Source organism: Tachypleus tridentatus, chromosome 5 (assembly GCF_004210375.1).
Source record: "Tachypleus tridentatus isolate NWPU-2018 chromosome 5, ASM421037v1, whole genome shotgun sequence".
Classification (NCBI taxonomy): Eukaryota; Metazoa; Arthropoda; class Merostomata; order Xiphosura; family Limulidae; genus Tachypleus; species Tachypleus tridentatus.
In genome coordinates this window covers 21,933,108-21,957,369 of record NC_134829.1, presented here as the reverse complement: position 1 = coordinate 21,957,369, position 24,262 = coordinate 21,933,108, and the positions used below count along the sequence as shown (strand labels likewise).

The window sequence follows — 24,262 nt, the reverse complement described above, 5'->3', positions numbered from 1 at the left end:
AGTAATATGTGCCTGCTTAACACAATGTCCCTTCAATACAGATTAGGTTGGTTTACTTCAAGTTAATTCCTGTCCCTTATAATGAAATCATGCTGAAAAAATTAGCAAATGAAGTCTCGTGTAATAGATGAAAGTAAATATATGTGACCCTAATGTTCTCGTAAGTAGATATGAGTTAGTTTTATCTTACGTTATTTTTTATTTATCCAATCAGTTTGGAGGAATTTTGTCAAGGGCTTATACTCGTGTGGAATATATTAGCATCTTCCACCTGTTTTTGGATGATATTAATTCATGGAATTTTATATGTGATACAGTGAGTTTTCATAGATTATATTTATACGGCATAATTTACATTCAATGTTGTTGATAGTTTTTAATAAATATTTGCTCTTCTTGCTTCATTAAATTGAAGTTCAAGGCAATTCACATTATAAAACGATATAAGTTTTACTTAACGACGTCAATTCTACTGAAGGCCCCAAGCTTGTACAGCGGCATGTCTTCAGATTTACAACGCTAAAATCAAGGGTTCGATTCCCCTAGCTGAATCCAGTGTAGTTTTGTTATAAGAAAACACACACACTCTACCAAAGATTAGTATGAAAGTTTTATAACACCTACCACGTTTAAGAAACATATTTAGTTTTTGTTAAATGACTTTTCACTAAGTTTGGTTGTTATTTGTTTGAAAAGAAGATTGGCTAAGAAGTCAACTTTGGGATGATATGTTTAGTAAACGACCGGATGAGGACCGTGAAAAAAAAACTGCGAGTTGCGGTGAGTTACAAGAAAAAAATTCTTTTTTTCTAAATACAACACTTTTTCTATAATATGAAATAGAAATATGGAGAATTTCTATGTGTTGTCGTCATTCCTTTTAAACAAAATAGAATAATTGTATTTCAGGTGCTCTAGGAGAGGGTGTGGGCTTTGACAAAATATTTAGTTTATAAATCAGTAACAAGAGCAAACAAAAATTTCTGAGTGATATGTTTTAGCACATTTATCAAATATGATCCAAATTAATTTTTTTAACCTTCATTCATCAAAACTGGAATTTAATATCTGTTAAAATATTTATTTTTTAAAGGTGTCTTTTCATTTGCATTTGTTTTTACGTTCACGTTTTAAAGTCATCAGAATGAAGTTAAGATACCTCGCTCATTAATTACTACTTTCAGAAGACCGGAATGTTTTCAGATTGTAATAATTTCTTTCGTTTTTAATTCATTTCCTTGGTTATTTGTTTTATTAAAACAAATGTTTCCCTCCCTACAATGGTTGCCTATGATTAGTTATAGTTTTAGTTATAAGATTTTGTGACTTTCATGACGCACGTCTCCTACAGATATCTGAATTCTAATAATCTTTCATACAAGAGATTAAATATGGTACACCCTCACTACTTCGTGTGCTCTACTTTGTCAGGTACCTCTTTTATTAGGTTATATTTTTGTATTTTCTGATATGTGGTTTATGCTTAACTTGTAAGTGCGCCCCCTTTTTGTTTTTAATCTAATTGTATTTTCTCTTTTCCCGTTAGAAGTTAAAGTACATAGAACTGAAGAGTTGTTTTTAACACCCACACACAAATATATATGTAGACACATAAATATCATACGGACATATATATATCAGTCGGATAAGACGTTGATATTATCTTTTGCATTCTATAAAATTTCATTGTGTCAAAAATTACATGTTTCTATGCTGGTGTCTTTTCAACAGTATTTCAAGAAATAACAAATAGCTGTCGTTGTCATGCTAACCATCTTTTCTGTGAACATCAGCATTTGCTTTCAGTGCCAAAGCCGCTTCCACCTGTCGTAACACTTTTGTGAGTTTCCTGATAAATTTATTTGTTTATATTTCTAAATTGCCTGTTTATCTTTTTTTGTTAACAGTTTGTAAAACTATTCTTCTCAAGAAAAGGTAGAGTTAACAAAAATGTAATCTTCTGAATAATTATATTGACATTAAAGGTGTTCTTATCCGATTACACAATGTAACACAAATTTTGTTCCTGGATAGTATGTGTTATCTCTTAATTGTTTATGTTGTAAAAGTATAGAAAATGGACTTTAACCCCTTAAAACTTTGCTTTTGTGACCTGGATAAAGAAATTTAGAAATTAACCTATTTTCTATGTAAAAACGAGCAAATTTACACATTTTACTTATATAAGGTCTGAATAAAACAACATATGAATCAAGATTTACATGTATTTATACTAAAGTTATACAAAAATGTTTAGAAGTGAGTAGGTTTTCGAGATTTGCGACTATAATGTAAATCACTTTCACGTATCAACCTCCAAATATAGTATCGGCATTCGACTTAGTTATACCAGGATCACTGAGGTCTCTTTGGTTGGGGAAATATGAGTTTCTCTCACCAGCTGAACCTCTGAAATTGTAATCTGGATTTTTAACGTTTACCTCCTGTTATGATTTGCTGCTTTCTTCTGAGGATGGCTGCTTTCTCTCTGGCGGAGTGGGTGCAAAAAGCTCAGGGCAGTGTGGCACTGGGCTGATGGATGATGGAAGGTTCGGATACATGATAGCAGATGCATTCTTGCCAGCCCAACGTTTGGAAGGCTCCACCATGCAGAAGTAACAATTGCTTGAGTGGTCAGTGGATTCACGCCAAATTTTTGGAATAGCGAACTTCATGGCTCTCTTTTCCCCTCTGTACCATCCTGCAAAAGAGAAAAATAAAATTGTTATTATGAAGAATAAATTTATTTCATCCACAATTAGTGTGTAAAAGGTTTATTTAAAATATTTATATTCGATATTTTTATACTATTGAAAATTTAAAAAAATAAATTAAAAGATATTTCAATTTCAAAAAGGTCTAAAATTTGTATAATATAAAATCTTACTCTTCAAGCAAGCAAAAATTGTCCGCTTTACCTTCTGGAGTTTTCTTGCAGTGCTCGCAGATAAAATGAGATGCCCACGGTTTGTCTTGATCTCCGACTGGCATGCCGAAACATGCCTTAAAGGCTTCACACATTTTAGTAGATGCTGCCACAAAGTACTTTTTTGCTCTTATCTTGATAAATTGGCCACATACACAGCAGATAGGTCTATGTGTTCAATTAGGCAGCTAGAACTAAACTGATGAGTGGTGAGCCCCTGTATATATATAACTATGGAAAGTTCTAGAGAATTCTGAAAGGTTCTTGAAAATTCTCGTAAGTTCTACAACATACTTGAAAGTTCTTGAAAAGTATTGTAAGTTCGAGAAAATTCTCTATCAGCTACTCAGCACTGAATCTACCTGGAATGTTTTGGAAAGTGGGTAAATTTGAAATTTAATTACCCAGGCCACAAAAGCAAATTTTGAAGAGAAAACAGGCCTTTTCATTTACTTTAGGCATAAGCAATTGGGAAATTACACTTTCTGCCTGGGAACAAGAAAAAGTAAAAATTTTGTTACACAGTGTTATCATTATAATTATTTAGTGAAGTGAATTTATTGATTTCTAACAAGAATTTTGTTTCTTCGATTAAAAAAAAAAGCTTTTCCAAGAATCTAAAACTTGGGATAAAGTATTCTGTAAACTAACTTCAACGATTTTTATTTCAGAGATCTTTCTGGAAACTATTTCCCGCTCTTAAAGGCAACAGATTTTCCTCAATTACCAAAACTTACATCTCTGTAAGTATCTTATCTGTCTAAGTATGTACTGCGCAGGCGTAGTAATATTGCGATTACAAGGAGTTTTAGTCGAGTTTGACACTATTTGTATCAGCCATTGTCCAACAGAAAAATAACAGATTAATCTTCCTCTTGCTCTGATAAGTATTTTATTATTAACGTACACAGTATATCGCTTCGGCTCAGCGAGAGGGCTATAACCCTGGAATTCGATGCTTTGAATTTAAAGAGATTGAGTCTTCATAAGACATCAAGACACACCATTCAATTGAAGAAGCAGAAAATATGGTATCTTTTATCTTGATCTGTCTATTGTGTGGTATATTTTCTGTTCCAATCATTCGAATAATTCGATTGAAATTAACACAAAAAAGATGACAACACGTTGTAACACTTTCTAATTTATATCCAGTTGAACCGTTTCCTAAAAACAGTTTTATAAGGCTCATATTTCGTGTATATTAGCACAACATGTCTCATAACACAAAGTAACTAATAAGTGTACTTGGGTAAAAGTATTAAATAACTTTATATATTCATGGATTCCTCTGAATGTAATTAATACCTCGTTTGTGGATTATATTTTGTTTTAGCTGGTTTGTGAAATGTGTAGAATCAGGTGGTATGAATTAATAGGCAAAATATTTTTAATCAGTGATGTCGAGAAAACCCACTTGTTGAGAAATTTATATGCAAAAACGGCTCGTTTGGGTTTAGAAAATATTTTATGTAGAAGAGCGAACAACGTTTCGACCTTTTTCGGTCATCGTCAGGTTCACAAAGAAAGAGGAAACTGACCGGAAGCTGACCACATGTTTGGAAGGGGTTGTGTAACTGAGTGTCGGAATGTAGAGGGCGGTATTAGATGTTTGAATATATAATTTTATTTATTTTATTATATTAATATAGGTATAAAGGCGTTCCTTTATATTGGTTTATTTTGGGTTTAAGTTGTTGTATAAGTAAGGCTTCTTTAATTTTGCGTTTGTTTCTTTATTTAGTATTTGAGTGTTTTCTATGGTTATGTTGTGTTTATTTGACTTGCAGTGTTCGAAAACATGTGAAGGTGACTTTTTATGTTCTTTAAATCTGGTTTCCATTTTTCTACGTGTTTCTCCAATATAGAAGTCGTGGCAGTTATCACATTGTATTTTACAAATAATGTTGGTGTGACGTTTGTTAGTGTAGTTTTTACATAGTATAGACCTCAGTTTTGTGCCTGGTTTTTGAATAAATTTGGTACTAACTGGAATGTCACATTTTGTTACTAGTTTTTACCAAATGTTGGTTATTTGTCTGCTGACGTCAGGAATATAACTTATTGATGTTTCCTCCACAAACCGTAGAAAACGTTATACGCACACACCTAGACAGAAAGCAAAATCAACCAACAAAAGTAAATTTATCTCACGAATCAAAAAATCACGAAACCATATACTGCTGCGTACCATATTCCTGACATCAGCAGACAAATAACCAACATTTGGCAAAAACTAGCAACAAAATATGACATTCCAGTTAGTACCAAATTTATTCAAAAACCAGGCACAAAACTGAGGTCTATACTATGTAAAAACTACACTGACAAACACCACACCAACATTATTTGTAAAATACAATGTAATAACTGCCACGACTTCTATATTGGAGAAACAAGTAGAAAAATGGAAACCAGATTCAAAGAACATAAAAAGTCACCTTCACACGTTTTCGAACACTGCAAATGAACACACCATAACCATAGAAAACACTCAAATACTAAATAAAGAAACAAACATAAACAAACGCAAAAGTAAAGAAGCTTTACTTATACAACAACTTAAACCCAAAAAAAAACAATATAAAGGAACGCCTTTATACCTATATTAATATAATAAAATAAATAAAATTATATATTCAAACATCTAACACCGCCCTCTACATTCCGACACTCAGTTACACAACCCCCTCCAAACATGTGGTCAGCTTCTGGTCAGTTATCTCTTTCTTTGTGAACCTGACGATGACCAAAGAAGGTCGAAACGTTGTTTGCTCTTCTATGTAAAATATTTTCTCAACCCAAACGAGCCGTTTTTGCATCCATAAAAGATTTTTTAAACTGATTTATTTCGTGTTGTGTGTGTGTGTGTTTAGGAAATTTAGTTTCGAATACAATAGAGTTGTAAGATGTTCCCTGGTTGCAGTGAGATATTCTGGGTGGAAGTGCCTTGGTCTATAAGGTAATATCCCCCATGTTTTGAGAAATACTCTTTATGAAGTATTATTTATGATTGTTTCGAATTTTGGGCAAAACGCATGAGGACTGTCTGCGCTAGCCATCCCAAATTTAGCAGTGATAGATTAGAAGGAATATAGTCAACACCACCCACCATAATTTTTGGATGTTTTTAACTAACGGGTAATGAGATTAACCGTCACATTATAACGCTTCTACAGTGGATAGGACGAAGATTCAGTTCAGGGACGGGGAATCCAGTCAGTGACTGACTCTCGGATTGCGAGTCGAAAACCTATATGAAGGATAACAAGATATTCCGAATTTTATATAGATGGTATGTGGGTGTTTTATAGCAAAACCTCGTTAGGCTGTCTGCGCTGTTCACCGTGGCGAATAGAGTCCCGGATTTTATGGTTGCAAATCTGTAGACTTACCACTGTCCGATCGAGAGACTTGTACGGATAGTGTTTTGAAAGTACCATATTAGGTAAATATATATATAAGGCTAAAGACTCTAAGGACATTTCCCATGAAAAATGCCCATCGCTGATACAGCGGTATGTCTACGGATTTACAACGCTACAATCAGGGGTTCGATTCCTGTAAGTGGGCTCAGCAGATAACCCCATGTGACATACACACCCATGAAGAAAAAAGATATTTGACGACAGGTTTCGATAATCTTGTCGCTACGTTATTAATTGAATTTCCACAATCATTTTATCACGGACAGAAACACTTAGAGTAACCTACTTAGGTTAAATGGGTTTTTAACTGATCGTTGCCAAGCATATGTCTTAGGGTCGAGAATTTAAATGGGTATGGGACTGTAGGAGGCGTTGTACTTAGATGTTAGGTTATTAATTAGTATAGGTATAAAGGTGTTCCTTTATATTGATTTAATTTTGGTTTGAGTTGTTATGTAAGTAGGGGTTCTTTGATTCTGCGTTTTTTTATATTTATTTTCCTTCTTAATATCTGGGTGTTTTCTAGGGTTATGTTGTGTTTATTTGATTTGCAGTGTTCAAAAACGTTGTAAGGTGTTTGTTTGTGTTCTTTGAATTTTGCTTCCATTTTTCTGCTTGTTTCTCCAATATAGAAGTCGTAGCAGTTGTTGCATTATATTTTATAAATAACGTTTGTTTTGTGTTTGTCAGTGTAGTTTTTACATAGTTCTGCCGGCTCCTTTTTCAAAGACTCTTTTATCTATAAATATATTCTTAACCAACAAAACCATAAAGCCTTAATGGCCAGTTTTTATGTAATATCCTGTTTCACTGAAGTCCTAACTATCGAAGCCTACAACATAGTTTTATATTCATATCCCCAGCAACCAATTAGCAATCCTTATAGAATTCACTACCAGCAAAACTAACTTTTTGTTCAGTAATCAAAACTACTTACAAATAAATGACTTAAGTATGTGCAATCTCATGTCATCAGTTCTAGCCAACATTTTCATGACACAGATCAAATCTCAAGCCTTACACCCATTGCTATACTGGTACAGCTATGTTTACGACACAATTGCTAGATTCACATCAAGAGAACACACACACTTAGTTTTGAAGCTAACTCCATACACCCCAACATTAAGTTAACCTGAGAACAGGAAAAAAACTAACCGCATAGCATTTCTCAACTTCAAGATCACAAGAACCGATACACAATTCAAGACAGAAATCCACAGAAAAATCACCCATACTGGAGTATACATTCCCTGGGACTCGGCACTTAAAACGAAACAAACTCTCAACATAGTAAGAAACCAAATAAACACAACCACAAAACTATGTTCACCCGATAAAATTAATGATGAAATCATTAAAATAAAACAACACTTCATCAACATCAACAAATTTCCTCCAAAACCTGTTGAAAAATGATACTCGCACACCTAGACTAACAACAGACAAACAACAATAAATCCCAAGACACAACAAGCCACAAAACCTTATACTACTGCATACCATATGTTCCTGACATCAGCAATAAAATAACCAGCATTTGAAAAAACTTAAAACAAAACACAACATTCCAGTAAACACCAAATGTATTCAAAAACCAGGTACAAAACTAAAGTCCATACTATGTAAAAACTACACTGACAAACACAACACCAACATTATTTATAAAATACAATGTGATAAGTGCCACGACTTCCATATTGGAGAAACAAGTAGAAAAATGGAAACCAGATTCAAAGAAGATAAAAAGTCACCTTCACACGTTTTTGAACAGTGCATATCAAATAAACACAACATACCCAGAGACAACTCCCAGATATTAAGTAGGTAAACATATAAAAAAGGCAAAATCAAAGAAGTCTTACTTATAGAACAACTCAAACTCAAATTAAACCAATACAAAAGAACACCTTTATACCTGTACTAATTAATAACCAAAGATTCACCTGCCACGCCCATACAATCTCGTACCCGTTTACACTCTCGCCTCTAAAACATGTGCCCGGCAACGATCAGTTGAAAACTCAGTTAACCCGAAGACCAAGTAAAATTGAAGTAAACTATAAGTAATATTATCACTTAAGAGACCTCAATAAATTACTACAAGAAAAAAAAGTTCAGGATACAAATGACACACCGGAATGTAATCTGAAACATCACAAAATATGTGATGAATATACTTTGATTATACGACTCCGTTTTAAAGTTCTGTAACCAAGGCAACCGACGTTTGTACAGTTTTGTTAGTATTGTTCAGATGGTTTTCTTTCTCACTGCCTTGTCTTAAATCTAAATTAAATAATAAGCTAACTTAAAAGAATCTATGGTACATTTAATATTTTGTTTGTTACTTCTAAAACAAGTAACAGTTGCTTGTTGTGATCATATATAAAAATGTCTAAAGTTGATGAAATCTTAATGTTAGATTATCTGCTTCGTTTCCTATTGTTTATTGTTTCTGTGACTTAACACTGGTCACGTTAATAACATAACCATCCTCTTTATCTCTATTATTTCATCGTTTTATCACTCTAAAAATAACTTCCATGTTAAAATAGGCCTAAACTTCAGTTATATTTTGTCTAAATCATCCTTCTAACTGGATGTTTTCATGTGTAGTATCATGAAGACGTCAGGTGTCATCGTCTTAGAAAAGGACATCTTTCGTCATCTTCCTCAACTTCGCCAGGTGTAAGTATAACTTAGCGTAAACGATTCTGATTTACAACTATGAATAGAAATTGTTTGTTTGTTTTTGAATTTCGCACAAAGCTACTCGAGGGCTATCAGTGCTAGCCGTCCTTAATTTTGCAGTGTAAGACTAGAGGGAAGGCAGCTAGTCATCACCACCCACGGCCAACTCTTGGGCTACTCCTTTACCAACGAATAGTGAGGTTGACAGTCACATTATAACGCCCCAATAACTGAAAAAGCGAGCATGTTTGGCGCGACGGGGATGCGAACCCGCGACCCTCGGATTACGAGTCGCACGCCTTAACGCGCTTGGCCATGCCGGGCCAATGAAAATAGTTACATCCACATGGTTTTCATAGTGAGATTGACTGTTGCAGCACGAAGAGTTTATAATAAGTTACAGTAGATAGTTATATAAATGATGTTTAAACTTACTATTGGTGTGAACGTGCTTTGTAATCGCTATGAGAAAAACCTATACAGTGGATAGGTGAAATGAATATAAAGTGTCCTATTCAGTTCACATTATACAGCTGCACAATAGCAAATATAATAAATAAACTTAGTATTCCAACAGTTGTTTAATTTCGAAGTCAAAGTTGTGGGGAAGTCCGGTTTAATGTACACTTTTGATCACTGTGTGTTATGGGGTTATATTAGTTTAGGAGAATTCCACTGCTCATCAGTAACCCTGAGCACAAGTTAACCAAATGGAGATAACCTGGACTTACATCATAGTGAAAAATATTAAACTTACTGTCGATAGTAACGTATTTTGTATGAGAAAAAGTTATACACTAACTTTATTTATTATGAATGATCTTGTTAATTAATTAAAGCTTATTAATTAAACTTAAAAACTAATTTCCTGAATTGTGAGTTGAGCCCAGTAGCCAGTTTTGTGAATTATAAATTAAACTTAGTAGCTAGTTTTATGAGTTACGTGATAAGCTTAGAAGCTGGTTTTCAAAAATCCTAAGGGAATATATTCGCATTTGTATAAATAAATTTAATTACTTCCATACCTAATGAATGTATGGTCTCGTACATTTTGTAGTGAGATATAGCATCAGATCTTGTGAATTTTATGATAGTTTGTTTTCGTGCATTTTGTGATAAGATAAAGTAGCAAGTTTCGTGAATTGTATAGTGGTTGGTTTCTGTACATTCTGTGGTAAGATATAACAGTATGTTTTGTGAACTGTATGGTGGTTCGTTTTCATACATTAAATGGTAAAATATGAATTCAGAATAGTGGTTGGTTTCTGTACATTCTGTGGTAAGATATAACAGGAGGTTTTAATAATTGTTTGGTAATTGGTCTTTTTATATTTTGTGGTAAGATACTAGAGTAGGTTTCTAGAATTGCATGGTGGTTGGTTTCCATACACTTCGTGGTAAGATATAACAGTAAGTTTTGTGAATTGTATAGTGGTTGGTGGTTCGTTTTCATCCATGAACACTGCATTCTGTGGTAAGATATAACAGTAAGTTTTGTGAACTGTATGGTGGTTGGTTTCATACATTAAGTGGTAAACTGCGTCAGAATAAGATATTCTAACAGATATAACAGTATGTTTTGTGAACTGTATGGTGGTTCGTTTTCATACATTAAATGGTAAAATATGAATTCAGAATAGTGGTTGGTTTCTGTACATTCTGTGGTAAGATATAACAGTATGTTTTGTGAACTGTATGGTGGTTCGTTTTCATACATTAAATGTATGAGTCAGGTGGTTGGTTTCCTGTGGTAAGATATAACAGGAGGTTTTAATAATTGTTTGGTGGTATAGATATAACAGTAAGTTTTGTGAACTGCGTGGTAAGATATAACAGTGGTTAGTGGTTGGTTTCCATACACTGCGTGGTAAGATATAACAGTAAGTTTTGTGAATTGTATAGTGGTTGGTTTCCATACACTGCGTGGTAAGATATAACAGTAAGTTTTGTGAATTGCATGGTGGTTGGTTTTCATACATTCTACGTTAAGATATAGCATCAGGTTTCGTGAATTGTGTAGTGGTTACTTTTTGTATATTTTGTGGTAAGATACAGTAGCAGTTTTCATAAATTGTTTGGTGGTTGTTTTTTGTACTTTCTGAGGTAAGAACTTGCTACTTTATCTTGTCACAGAATGCACGAAAACAAACTATCATAAAATTCACAAGATCTGATGCTATATCTTACTACAAAATGTACGAGACCTTTCATTCAGTTGGTATGGTTTGTCTGTTTTGGAATTTCGCACAAAGCTACTCGAGGGCTATCTGTGCTAGCCGTCCCTAATTTAGTAGTGTAAGACTAGAGGGAAAGCAGCTAGTCATCACCACCCACCGCCAACTCTTGGGCTGCTCCTTTACCAACGAATAGTGGGATTGGTCGTAACGTAATAACGCCCCCACGGCTGAAAGGGGAGCATGTTTGGCGCGACCGGGATGCGAACCCGCGACCCTCAGATTTCGAGTCGCACGCCTTAACACGCTTGTCCATGCCAGGCCCAGTAGGTATGGAAGTAATTACATTTATTAATACAAATGCGAATATATTCTCTTAGGATTTTTGAAAACCAGCTTCAAAGCTTATCATGTAACTCATATAGCAACAGGTTTTTTCTTAATTGTATGGCTAGTTATAATATCAAACTTTCTGAATGCAAGTTAAAAATATATATTTTCGTATATTTTATAATCAGATGAATTTGTCGTTTTAAAAAATTAGAGCAAAGAGTATTCATTTTAGTGGACTTTTTTGTGAAATATGGTAGTCAGATTTATAATTCTACAATAAAATTTTAATCATACTGGTTTTTAAAAATTACAATAAAATACAGTGACTATGATTTTGTAAATGTAACTATAAAATATTTTAGCTGGTTGCAATAAATCTTATGTTAGGAAGCCTGTATTCAATAAAACGAAACATTAAAGTGTAAGACCCGATTTCGTCAAGTTTGTGGCTGTTATAGCGTCAAGCTAGTGAACTAGTAACGTGTTCCCATTGGTTTGTAGCTGTAAGAGAAAACATGGTATAGGCTTTCCTAACTACTTTGATATGAACTTATGCCACTTTTGAGAATTTGTCGTTCGAATATTGTACACATTTTCACGTACAGTTGCGTAGCTGTAGTGCTGCTAAGGGAACATTTAATTAATTCATATGGCAAGTCGTTAATACATCAGATCACCGCCCGTGGTTGGATATTTGTTTTTATATAGGGTAAATATATATGCATATATATTAAAGACCTTTAATTACGGATTTACATTTTACGAAGCATTGTTCAGAGCGAGGTGTAATGTCCAACTCAAAATGTTTATTTAAATCTAATTTATTTCAAGTAAAAACTAATGATTTATTGATTGGCAGTATCACAATTTATGTTTTTAGGAAGAGAGGCGTTTAGGTTCCCTATTATTATTTTATTAGGCCTTATGTCATCGGTCTTTACTTTCAGCATTTATTTTTCCACACATTTGCACTTTTGTGCATTCATACATATGCTGTCACTTTGTGAATGTATATTTAATTCAAATACTATGTTACTAATTATGTTACAGGATTCGTTAATTTTCATAGCAATATTTACAAACAAAAAAAAACATTTCTGCGTAGAGGAATAAATCCATTAGATTTGGTAAAGAAAAACTGAAGCTATAATAGACTAGACGAAATCATTTCCCTCACCTCTAACTATTTATAAATTTATTTTCTGCAAAACTTTGACTGAGAAGAAAAACAAAATAGATGTTTTCAGATCAGTAATCAATAGACACATACGTGAAATTTACTTAATGTTTTGGTTTTATTTTTACAGTTGCTATTTTAAGACTACACGCCTGGCTTGGCATGGTGGTTCGGGCATTAGGTTCACAATCTGTGAGTCGCGTGTTCAAATAGAGTCGTCAAACGTGATCATCTTTTCAGTCGCGGGGGGCAATATTATGTAACGGTAAATTCCACTATTCGTTGGTAAAAATGTAGCACAAGAGTTGGTGGTGGATAGTGTTCACTAGTTGCCGTCTTTCTAGTCTATCGCTGCAAAATTATGGACACTGAGCGCAGGTAGTCCTCGTGCAACTTTGCGCAAAATTAAAAAATAACCAGATCTATAAGGCTATATGCAACTGGAACTGTTTACGATGTGTGTGACTTTGACGCAGTAACAATCTAATAGAAAATGTGCATCGAATATATTCTTCATCACCATATAAGGACATTTCTTTGAAAGAGATCAGAATAAATCCAATGGAACAACCTCTGATCATCATGCTATAATTAAATAAATATTCAGCTCTGAACTAGCTAAGCCTAAGTCCCGATATCTTCTGTGTGTGTGTGTTATGTATACGTGTATTTTGATTATCTTATGTCTAAGGAATTATACTGCTAGAAACCGGGTTTCGATACCCATGGTAGGCAGAACACAAATAGTCCTTTGTGTGGCTTTGTGTTTAATAAAATATAATATTTAAATATTTATATTCAACAGATCTTATAAGTATTTTACGGGGGTTTATAAATGTTTGTGGTTTTCTTCGCAAGTAAACCTAAATTATATAAAACTAATAATAAGTCAGCTAGGTTCTGTGATAAGGATGTGGCGATCGGATATCAAACACTGTTATAATTAGTAGTCCCTATGATTAGATAAACGTAATTATTAATTGCTAAATTACTTTTAATAAGTCAGTACCAATTGCTAACTAGTTTTATTCTACCGTTTGTTTGGTAATCTCCTATCGTATTCAGAAAATTCCTTAATCAAATTAGAAACAAACCAGACTTCCAGTACCGAACCCGGTTATTACCAACATAGAATAATTCTTCTCAGAACATTCCTAAAGTCATCAAAAAAAAAGGAACGATTAAATCTAATTTATACGTATTTAAAATATATTCTTATTTAATTATCTCACTTAATTTATCGTGCACTGCAATAACCATGGCAACGAATATAATCTATTAATTCGATATGTAACTATATAGAACATACTACCTGTTTCTCATCTGCTTAGATGAGTTATATTTATTTATTTTTATTGTAATAATCCTTATAAATAAAATGTTTTAATTATGGATGTTACATCCTGTTGTTTTCCAGACATTTGTCCGGAAATGATATATCCCATCTTATGAACAACACCTTTTTATCCAGCTCTGCGTTAACTAATCTGTAAGTACAGTACTTATCTCTGGATGTAACTTATTCTATCTTATGAACGCTACCTTGGTGTATTTACTTGATATTGTAACACAGATAAATGAAACGAAACTGCTCCACTTTAAAAGCTTTCAACAATAATTAGGCTAGTCTTTACTTCTGTACTGTTACCCTTTGTTGCAAAGACAAAAAATAAACGTCGGTAAAGGGTTGCATATAACGTACATACATGCGAACCTAGGGAGTTTAGGTTTCAGTTTTCTTGATTGTATTTCTTTACGTGAACAACATTGTTCAGAATACGAGAAACAAGATTTGATATAATCAAATGAAACAAATAATATAAACGACGTTCGTTTTCATCTGGTTAACAATAGGTCGGTATCATAAGATTAATGCAAGTAATACTTACACCTCTTAAGTTAAATACTGTAATAATAAAGTTAGAACAATATGAGTAAGTTTATTACTTGACTCTGGTCTTTGAAGGCATTATTTGAGCTCCTATGCTCTGAAACCTATATATGTTATTAAAACCTATTTATTTATTTTCAGCGATCTATCTTACAATCCGTTACAAGAAATTTCTTCCGGTGCTTTTCAAGGTTTATCAAGTCTAAGGCGCTTGTAAGTAGTTAACTTTCCAGATGTCTTCCGTTTTTAGTTATTTTGTGAGATGTCTCGGATAAGCTGTTGTTTAGTTTTAAGGCGAACTCTGTTGTAATATAATTGATTTTGTGATTTAATTTACATATTATCTAGGGACCTCAGGGAGTGCAAACTGAAATATCTTACATCCGGGGTATTTAATCCTCTCACTTCGCTCAATCAGTTGTAAGTTTTACGAAGTTAATATTCCTAAGCTACTTTTTCATGTATAAAAAGTGATAAATCGTGCATGAGTGTGGTTTGAAGTCGTGTTGATTTTAATAAAAGATATAACTCAAATAAAAATGTACCTAAGGGCTTCACTTCCTTGATTAAGTTTTAGTAAGATTAAGCTCTTTAGGTTTCTTAATTAAATTTGTTAATTTTTTTTAATAACTCTTATGAGTTAAAAAAAGTAAATTTAGGTCCGTATTTTAAATTCTAAGAAACCTTTTATAGCAATTGGAGCTCGACGTCAAATAAATTATAATGTACTTTGCATAATTCTAATTAATAAAAACTACGCAAACTAGCACTCATAAACAACACTATTTTACACATTTCTAATAAACAAATATCAGTAATCAGTGTGTTATATAAATACATCTAAATATTTAATACATGGGCTAGTTTAAAGCGAATGTTTCAGAATAGTGTTCCATATGAACAAGTATCAGTAAAGTTATAGTTCATATGTAATACTATTCTGAAGCATTCGCTTTAAACTAGCACATGTATTAGATATTCTGATGTATTTGTATAACACACTGATTAATCTTTACGTTATGATATGAACAATAAACATCCAAGAGAGAACATTATGGATTGACCAGTTTGGTTTAATGATGTCAACGTTCATTTCGCTATAATTACATGTTACTATCTTTACTCTTATTTCTGACCATAACTAATCAGAGAACTCCATTGATTAATATCTGCAGGTGGATAGATGGGAACGAACTGCAACAACTTCAACCTAATACGTTTAGGAACTTATCCAGTTTAAAAACTTTGTGAGTACTGTCACATATTTAACTGCCTATCTATGTATCTATCGACTACTATTTATTCCTGTCTATTTATAAATTTACATTTCATTTAAAGTTGAAAACACTTTACTTTAACTCACATAGATCCCTCTCACGGAACCAGATCCAATCCTTAGAAATGCCAGCGTTCCTAGGACTTAAGAACTTGCATATCTTGTGAGTATTTGAATATTTAGACAATAATATGTAGCTATTTAAAACAGAAACGAGTTTTTCAAATTTCTAAGATTCGTCTATTATTCATTTAGTACTTTCCTATATAATACTTAGTATTTACCTAGTTAACACCAACTGAAAGACAGGTTTACTCTCAAGCTGAGCCGTGAGTAGTCCTATAATTAGTGTTGCAGACCATGGATTAACTGGTCCGATGTTACTAAGGAACATATGACGCTCTTATCTTGAGGATGTAGGTACAGTGAAATTCCGCAGAAAAAAGTAGATCAAAAACTGGCAGTAGGTATTGTTGAATAAATACGTCTAAGCTACCAGTTAAATATTAGAAACTGACAACGCAAATAGCTCTAAGGTAAATTTCGCGAATGAGCAAAATCAAAATAGTGTGTAAAGCTTGAACGTGCAAAACTATTTAAAACTTTACGTAAGAATATTTCACTTCTTATTATTAGTAAAACGTCACAATAATATGTGTTTGTTTTTCTTTATAGGAACCTTGCACATAATAGGATCCGTAAGCTAAAAGGAACGGCTTTTGGAAACATGTTATTCCTCCTTCATCTGTAAGTGAAACAAACGTATTGATCTACTAAAGCACGTGTTGCACAGGCCTTCAAGGCGTGTTAGGAACTTAAGATAAAAAGAAAAATATTTACTGAACATACAGATGTTTACTTGAAAGTTATTTATGAGAAAATCATGACCAATTATGCGGAATATGAAATATGATGGTGCACAAAAGTATATCTTATGAAGGTTCAACAAATCAAGACAAGATATTTTTATGTATGTGAAGTTAAGATATCATATCAGCTCTTGAAAAGTCTCTCTATTTGACGATTGAACTTTTTTTTTAATCTTTTAAAACTACCTGTTTTTGAAAACTTTCCTTATGTGGAGATCTGTTCTCTATATGTTATACAATTGGTTCTTGAATCGTCTCTCTACTGGGTGGTCTGTTTTTATGTTTTACGACCTAATTAAAGCTTTAATAAAAGATATAAATGAATATAACTCAACGTTAAACAAACATAAATAGTTCGTAATTCCAAAAGGAAAACGCTTAGAAAGGAGCTACTATTAAGTAATTTAAAGTGATCCTTAATTATTAAGAATTACAGTAAAACTAAATAGAATAATTTTTAAAAGAGAAGTATTTTACAATTTCTAAATATTACCTTTTATAAAACTAATCTAACATACTTAGTTTTCTATTAACGTGTCAAGATAAAAGTAAATTGTAATACTTGATGTATGAAAAAGATATTTTCTTTACTTAGTGACCTAGCTTATAACAGCCTGGAAATAATCGAAGAAGGTGCTTTTGCTGAATTATCTCAACTAGAATCATTGTGAGTGTAATTAAAGCAATACTTTCTAATAAGCAATAAATATAATCTGTATTCAGAACTTATAAAAAAGTATTTTTCAAATGAATGAAGTATTACATTGGAAAAACTTTTCAATCGTGAAGTCAATATGAGATACTTAAGGAATTGTACTATAAATTCATTTTGACAAATTTTGTGTTCTCAATGAAATAGCACAATTTCCCTATGTTTTTAAACATAAGCACTCTACATTTCTGTAAGTTAACACCTTCTATAATTTTATTTGAACCAGAAGGCAGAAAATAATATATATTAGCTGTCAAGAGCATACAATAGATTTTATTACCTGGAATATTAATACACACGTTCCAAGACTCAAAGAGAAATTAAATCATTAAATATAATATCATGAAAATGTGAAATTCTTTTGTACGTCATCTTTTAGTTTTAGAGTCAGAATGCTTGCGGAAATTTATTGTTTTATTGATGGGGGTTTTCACAGTACGTTTCGGCATTATAAAATAGCCTTAAACTTCATTCTACCTTAACATTAATATAAAATGAAATCTAAAGTGAATATTCACCCCATTCTTTAAATATCTAAGTATACATAAAAATCGCTTTATTCGAGACATTTCGACATTTAAAATAATACAAAAAGCTGGAAAAGGCTCGTGAGTGCAGTAACAATCGATTTTGTTTGGAATGAACAAGAGAGCATTGTCTCTGTATTAAATATAACTGCTCAGCCAAATCAGCATTGAAAATATTTTAGTCGTTTGTTCAGAATATATTCCCGTCGCACCAAACATGCTCGCCCTTTCAGTCGTGGGGACGTTATAATGACACGGTCAATCCCACTATTCGTTGGTAAAAGAGTAGCCCAAGAGTTGGCGATGAGTGGTGATGACTAGCTGCCTTCCATCTAGTCTTACACTGATAAATTATGGACGGCTAGCGCAGATAGTCCTCAAGTAGTTTTGCACGAAATTTAAAACAAGCCAAACTAAATAGAATATATTTAACAATGCTTTGTAATTACTGCTAAAGCATGACAGCAGTTAGTAATATACATACCTACATACGTACATAATTTAAGCAAAATTACAGTTAATTATATACATACGTACGTAATGTGAGCAAAATTAAGTTAATTATATGCATACGTACGTAATGTGAGCAAAATTACAGTTAATTATATGCATACGTACGTAATGTGAGCAAAATTACAGTTAATTTTATGCATACGTACGTAATGTGAGCAAAATTACACTTTTCTAAGAACACATACGTTAAAACTTGGTATTCGTTCCTTTTTCACTGTCACGGGCTCTGTGACATGGCACGTAGATGTGGTTGACGCTTAAAATAAGCCCTTTATATCTACACTTCCACAAACAATATGCGTGGTTGTTTAACTTTATTGAATGAGAAAGCTCGCTGCTGGGCCAGAATAAACGTTAAATTAATTTAAAAATCGACTAATGAATAGAACAGTCTCCACCCTGAAGGTACAGCCATATAATACTCCAATGGAGAATACAATTTGTACTCGTGCAATGCGAAATTCATAAAGTAAATATATATATATATATTAATTTATATACAATATGTGTGATAAGTTACTTGTTTTATTTATGTTCCACCTTTTTACCTTTACATGTGTATTTAACTCTTGTTAATTATAAATCTGATATTTTCTCACCGCGTGTATCAAAACCCAAATTTTAACGTTATAATCCCTCAAACTTACTACTGAGTTACAGGAGGGGGTCGTTAACGTTTCGTAGCGTTTTCCTCCCACTAATATGCATATTTCCTTAATACGTATTTTATAAATGCATCCATTTCATGATAGTTTATTAGCATATATTTTCTTTGAAACGTAAGTTAAAGATATTTAGTTTACTTTCAAATACTAAAAAATGTACTTCGAACAAAGTAATGAAGGCTTTATTAACAGTAGTTAAAGCAAAGGCCGGTTTCTCACGAACATTCAACATAATTATTATATTAGATATCAAATAGTCTTCCTTTACAATAGAGACTTAGAAACATACGTTACGTCAGATCATTACTCTTTACATACAGAAAATAAGAATGTTATTATATAATTATGAGATAATGTTTTCAATGTATTTCTTGTAAGTAAAATGTTAATGTACATAGAAAGCTCAACTTTTATTTTCTCATCTAATATTCCTCTAACTTTGAAATTGTATCATAACTCTCACCATTTCTTCATGATAACTGAAAACTTATTAAAAACCTAACCATTTTCTCTCTTCGAATTTTAAACTTAAATACAGTCTGATTTTTCTTTCCATCACTTGAAGTTGGTCCTGATCCCAAGTCACTTATGCGAAAAGATCAGTGGATCTTACTGGAGAAATAAGTGAAACATGATAGTTCAAAAAATTTCGTAAATATATTGCATTTTCTCTAAGTTTTACTTAAATGCTGATAATAAGATACGTTCAAGTACTTTTGTTATCTTTTTTGGTTTCAGAACATTACGTGGTAATTCTCTTCGCCAACTCTCTTCAAGGACGTTTGAAAAGCTTACGAAACTAACCCATATGTGAGTAGAATTTAGTGAAGATAAAATGATTTCTATTTAACGTTGGATGAACTGTTCTAATGAGCTAAATAATTAACTAGGTTTCATTTTGTCTATCTTTAATTTTCTACTTTCGAAGGCCGTCACTTGAAGACGTTACTCGACGTGTATGAAATTAACAATCTTGGAATACTGGCAATCCTCATCACACCAAACATGCTCGCCCTTTCAGCCATGGGGACTTTATTATTTTACAGTCAATCCCACTATTCGTAGGTAAAAGAGTAGCCCAAGAATTGACGGGGGATGGTGGAAATTAGCTGCCTTCCTTCTAGTCTTACTCTGCTAAATTAGGAACGGCTAGCGTAGTTAGCCCTCGTGTAGCTTTGCGCAAAATTCAAAAACAAACAGATAAACCATAATAGTAATCATCGTCTAGGATTAAAAAAACAAAAGTGAACAGATTGAACTTTAGTTTTTGAATATATTACTCGTTAGTTTATGGCATTATCTTATTTAATATAATATGATTCAAATTAGATTAAAGTTTGCATTTTATTATCACTACCATGGTTACAAATTTTCAAAAGAGTGATAACAATGAAAAGGTTTAAGTGCTCATGTGTGAAAATAAGAAACCATTGTTTTACTCGCTATTGTTTGTTTTTTCCCCTAGCTACTTTGATGAATTCTACATGTGCCAATTTGCCATTGAAGTTCGGGTATGTGAACCACGTGGTGATGGGATCAGTAGCGTTGCTAATCTCCTGGACAATATCGTACTTCGGGTATCTGTTTGGATCGTGGCTGTCTTAGCTTGTTGTGGAAACGTTTTTGTTTTGATGAGCCGTTTGCTGTTACGAGAACATAACGCAGTTCATTCCTTCTACATCATGAATTTATCAGTAGCCGATCTTTTAATGGGTATATACTTGTTCATCATTGCCGGATATGACGTTTCCTACCGTGGCCATTATATCCTGCATGAGAAGCAGTGGCGTCACAGCTGGAAATGCAACCTATGTGGATTGCTGAGCACACTTAGCAGCGAAGCGTCAGTGCTAATTTTAACTGTTATCACCATCGACAGATACATCTCTGTGTTACACCCTATATCAGTAGTTGAGAAGCGTCGAACGGTAAAATCAGCCTTTGCTTGCATGGCTACTGTCTGGTCAGTGGCTGTCATGATGTCAGCCTTGCCTTTGTCCAATATCGCTTACTACGGCCTGGAGTTTTACGGAAATAACGGGGTATGTCTGCCACTACATATTCACAACCCTTTCTCCCAGGCATGGGAATACTCTACGTTTCTTTTTTGCGGACTTAACACGGTGGCTTTCGTCTTCATCCTGTACGCTTACGTCTCTATGTTTTTCACCATCTCCGCATCCAAGATTGGATTACGTTCCACTCAACAGCAGCAAGACAGAACGATAGCCAAGAGATTTGCTTTCATCGTAAGCACGGATTTTCTCTGCTGGATTCCCGTTGTGCTTATTAAACTTATTGCTCTTGGAGGTAAGAAAATGAGATAAAAAAGAACAGAGGCGCATTTTATCATTTCCATTTCGAACCGAACAAGTGACTAAACCAATTGTCGCTCAGCGTTAAAATCCAACACTGACGTCAGGTCTAACTTAACGGAGTCTGTTGATACTAATGTTACGGTTACTACGGAAGTAACCCAGCTGAACATCAATAGCTCAATATGAATTAGCAATCAGCAAAAGTATCACAGTAACAGTGACGTATTCTCAAAATAATGTGTTAGCCTCAAGTATCAAGTATCTTATCAAATAAATACAAGTATATTGTGAATTCTTATGGATAATCATATTTGTTAAAATAAACTCCACATATTATTACCTATTTAATTACATTGTCTTGAATAGTAAATTTTTGTATTTGATCTTTTTTTTTTCCTGCACCACAAATAAAATAAATTTTGTTTATTTTCTGCTACTATAAAACAAAATTACGTTTCTGGAAAATAAAAACGTGACTGTAAATCTCAAAACATGCATGCAAATATAAATTAGTCCTAAAATCGACTTAAAACGACAAAGAAAAGCAACATTTTTATTATGTTTTGATGCCAAGGAGTCGCAGGACGTTTTGAAATTAGAACATTTCATAAACTGTTGTTGATCGTTTTTACTTTAAGGACAGGAGTAGACAAACATTATACCAACCTTTAATTAGTTATCGTTAATTGTTTTTACTTTAGGGATAGAAGTAGACAAACCTCATACCAACCTTTAATTAGTTATCGTTGATTGTTTTTACTTTAGGGATAGAAATAGACAAACCTCATACCAACTTTATTTAGTTATCGTTGATTGTTTTTACATTAGGGATGAAAGTAGACAAACTTCATACCTACCTTTAATTAGTTATCGTTGATTGTTTTTACTTTAGGGGTAGAAGTAGACAAACCTTATACCCTCTTTTCATTAGTTATCGTTGATTGTTTTTACATTAGGGATGAAAGTAGACAAACTTTATACCTACCTTTAATTAGTTATCGTTGATTGTTTTTACTTTAGGGATAGAAGTAGACAAAACTTTATACGCCTGGATAGCAGTGTTTCTTCTGCCTGTGAATTCTGCTCTGAATCCTATACTGTATACATTGACGACAACAGTTTTCAAACAACAGCTGTCGAGAATTCTTATCAACTGTCGCTCGTCTCGACCGTTGGGTAAGAATGTGGATAGTTCAGGAACGACCTCTTCAACTACAGCAAATCGACGAAATCCTAAACGTGCTGTGTTAGTCGTCTTCTCGGAGGTACGTGTTAGTAACAGATAGTTCCTGTTGAATATCTTTAGGAAGATGAGGAAAGATTACTTAGATATATTATTTAAATACCAATTTAATTAGGCCCAACGTACACCGAAGAAAAGCCCAAGAGTTGGCAGTTGGTGGTGATGACTAGCTGTCTTTACTTTAGTGTTAAACTGCTAAATTATGGAGAGCTAACGCAAATAGTCCTTCTGTAGATTTGAGCGAAATTCAAAAACAAACCCAATTTAATTTTAACCCTAGTACTAGTGGTAAAAGTTATTCATAAATTTCAGTGTTCATATTAAGGTAGAGAAGGTAAGAAGTAACAAAAATAAAACTTTACTGGCACATACGAGGTCTTAATATCCATCAATGATTTTTTTTACCCTCTGGTTTCGGGTTTGCTGTTTATTATACGCACTTTAACATGTTGCTTATCTTCTCCATTCCACTTGAAAACTATGAAACCCATTTATATCAAAAACTTAACTTCAGTTAGTACTACATTTTAATATTTTATCTAAATTGGAACAAGTAGTGTAAATATTAGTATATAAAACAAAAAGAAATAAAGACCAAATCGATGTTGTTGATGATTCGATGTTAATTTTTTTTTATTCCACGGTTTCAGGTTGACCACAGTTACCACAACAAATCTTCGTTCATATCAGCCAGTCGACACAGCTGTACACAGAAACACCAAACTTCCATGTGTTCCAAGGCCAGAAGAGAAAGCTATCAAGACGAACAAGCGGTCTAGATACCGTAACTTAAAACCATAAACGTTTTTGTCATTCATTGGACGTATGATTTTAACATTTAAATAAAACCTAGAAACGTTCGAACTTTTATGGAGTTTTATATAAGTATTCTTACCTAGATATATATCTAAAAGTTACATCTGTTCTAAAGCCTCGCCAATCAAACGGGAGATAACCGTAAAAGGCTCGAAGCGAGTCTCTACTCTATTCGAATGACAACCTGTTGCTCGGCTGTTTTACCAAGAGACTGTCAACTTTGTATACAGTTCTTATGCTGTGAACTGTGAACGACTATTGCTGTTTTGTTAACAGATTATCATGATCAGTTATAAACAATTATTATGCCATAGTAAATTAACCACTAACGATTTCTAAGTATGAAAAACATTTTATGTAGGGAACATAATACACATTAACAGAACATTGGTCTGTCGTCTTTCGAAGAATTTTATGTGTTGCCTGTTGTAAACGCTTTTTATGTTGTGTTATGAAATATTTCCAGTTTGTTTTATTAAGAGATTGTCACGATCTGTTGTAAACAGTTATTATGCTAAGTGTTGTAAACGATTGTCATGTTGTGTTATGAAATATTTCCAGTTTGTTTTATTAAGAGATTGTCACGATCTGTTGTAAACAGTTATTATGCTAAGCGTTGTAAACGATTGTCATGTTGTGTTATGAAATATTTCCAGTTTGTTTTATTAAGAGATTGTCACGATCTGTTGTAAACAGTTAT

At 33.1% G+C, this 24,262-nt stretch overlaps 1 protein-coding gene across 1 annotated transcript in view; it reads left to right on the top strand.

Moving 5' to 3' along the window:
* LOC143251282 (uncharacterized) overlaps positions 1 to 23,637 on the top strand; it is a 41,744-nt gene extending 18,107 nt beyond the window's left edge. Inside the window, exons 4-17 of the mRNA XM_076502720.1 lie at positions 697 to 780; positions 1,732 to 1,840; positions 3,598 to 3,669; positions 8,974 to 9,045; positions 14,150 to 14,221; positions 14,765 to 14,836; positions 14,972 to 15,043; positions 15,799 to 15,870; positions 16,575 to 16,646; positions 17,364 to 17,435; positions 19,924 to 19,995; positions 20,651 to 21,495; positions 22,524 to 22,768; positions 23,397 to 23,637. Coding sequence (XP_076358835.1) covers positions 697 to 780; positions 1,732 to 1,840; positions 3,598 to 3,669; positions 8,974 to 9,045; positions 14,150 to 14,221; positions 14,765 to 14,836; positions 14,972 to 15,043; positions 15,799 to 15,870; positions 16,575 to 16,646; positions 17,364 to 17,435; positions 19,924 to 19,995; positions 20,651 to 21,495; positions 22,524 to 22,768; positions 23,397 to 23,525 — 2,060 coding nt within the window. The 3' untranslated portion in view covers positions 23,526 to 23,637. The remainder of the gene's footprint in view (positions 1 to 696; positions 781 to 1,731; positions 1,841 to 3,597; positions 3,670 to 8,973; positions 9,046 to 14,149; positions 14,222 to 14,764; positions 14,837 to 14,971; positions 15,044 to 15,798; positions 15,871 to 16,574; positions 16,647 to 17,363; positions 17,436 to 19,923; positions 19,996 to 20,650; positions 21,496 to 22,523; positions 22,769 to 23,396) is intronic.
* The last annotated feature ends 625 nt before the right edge of the window (positions 23,638 to 24,262 follow it).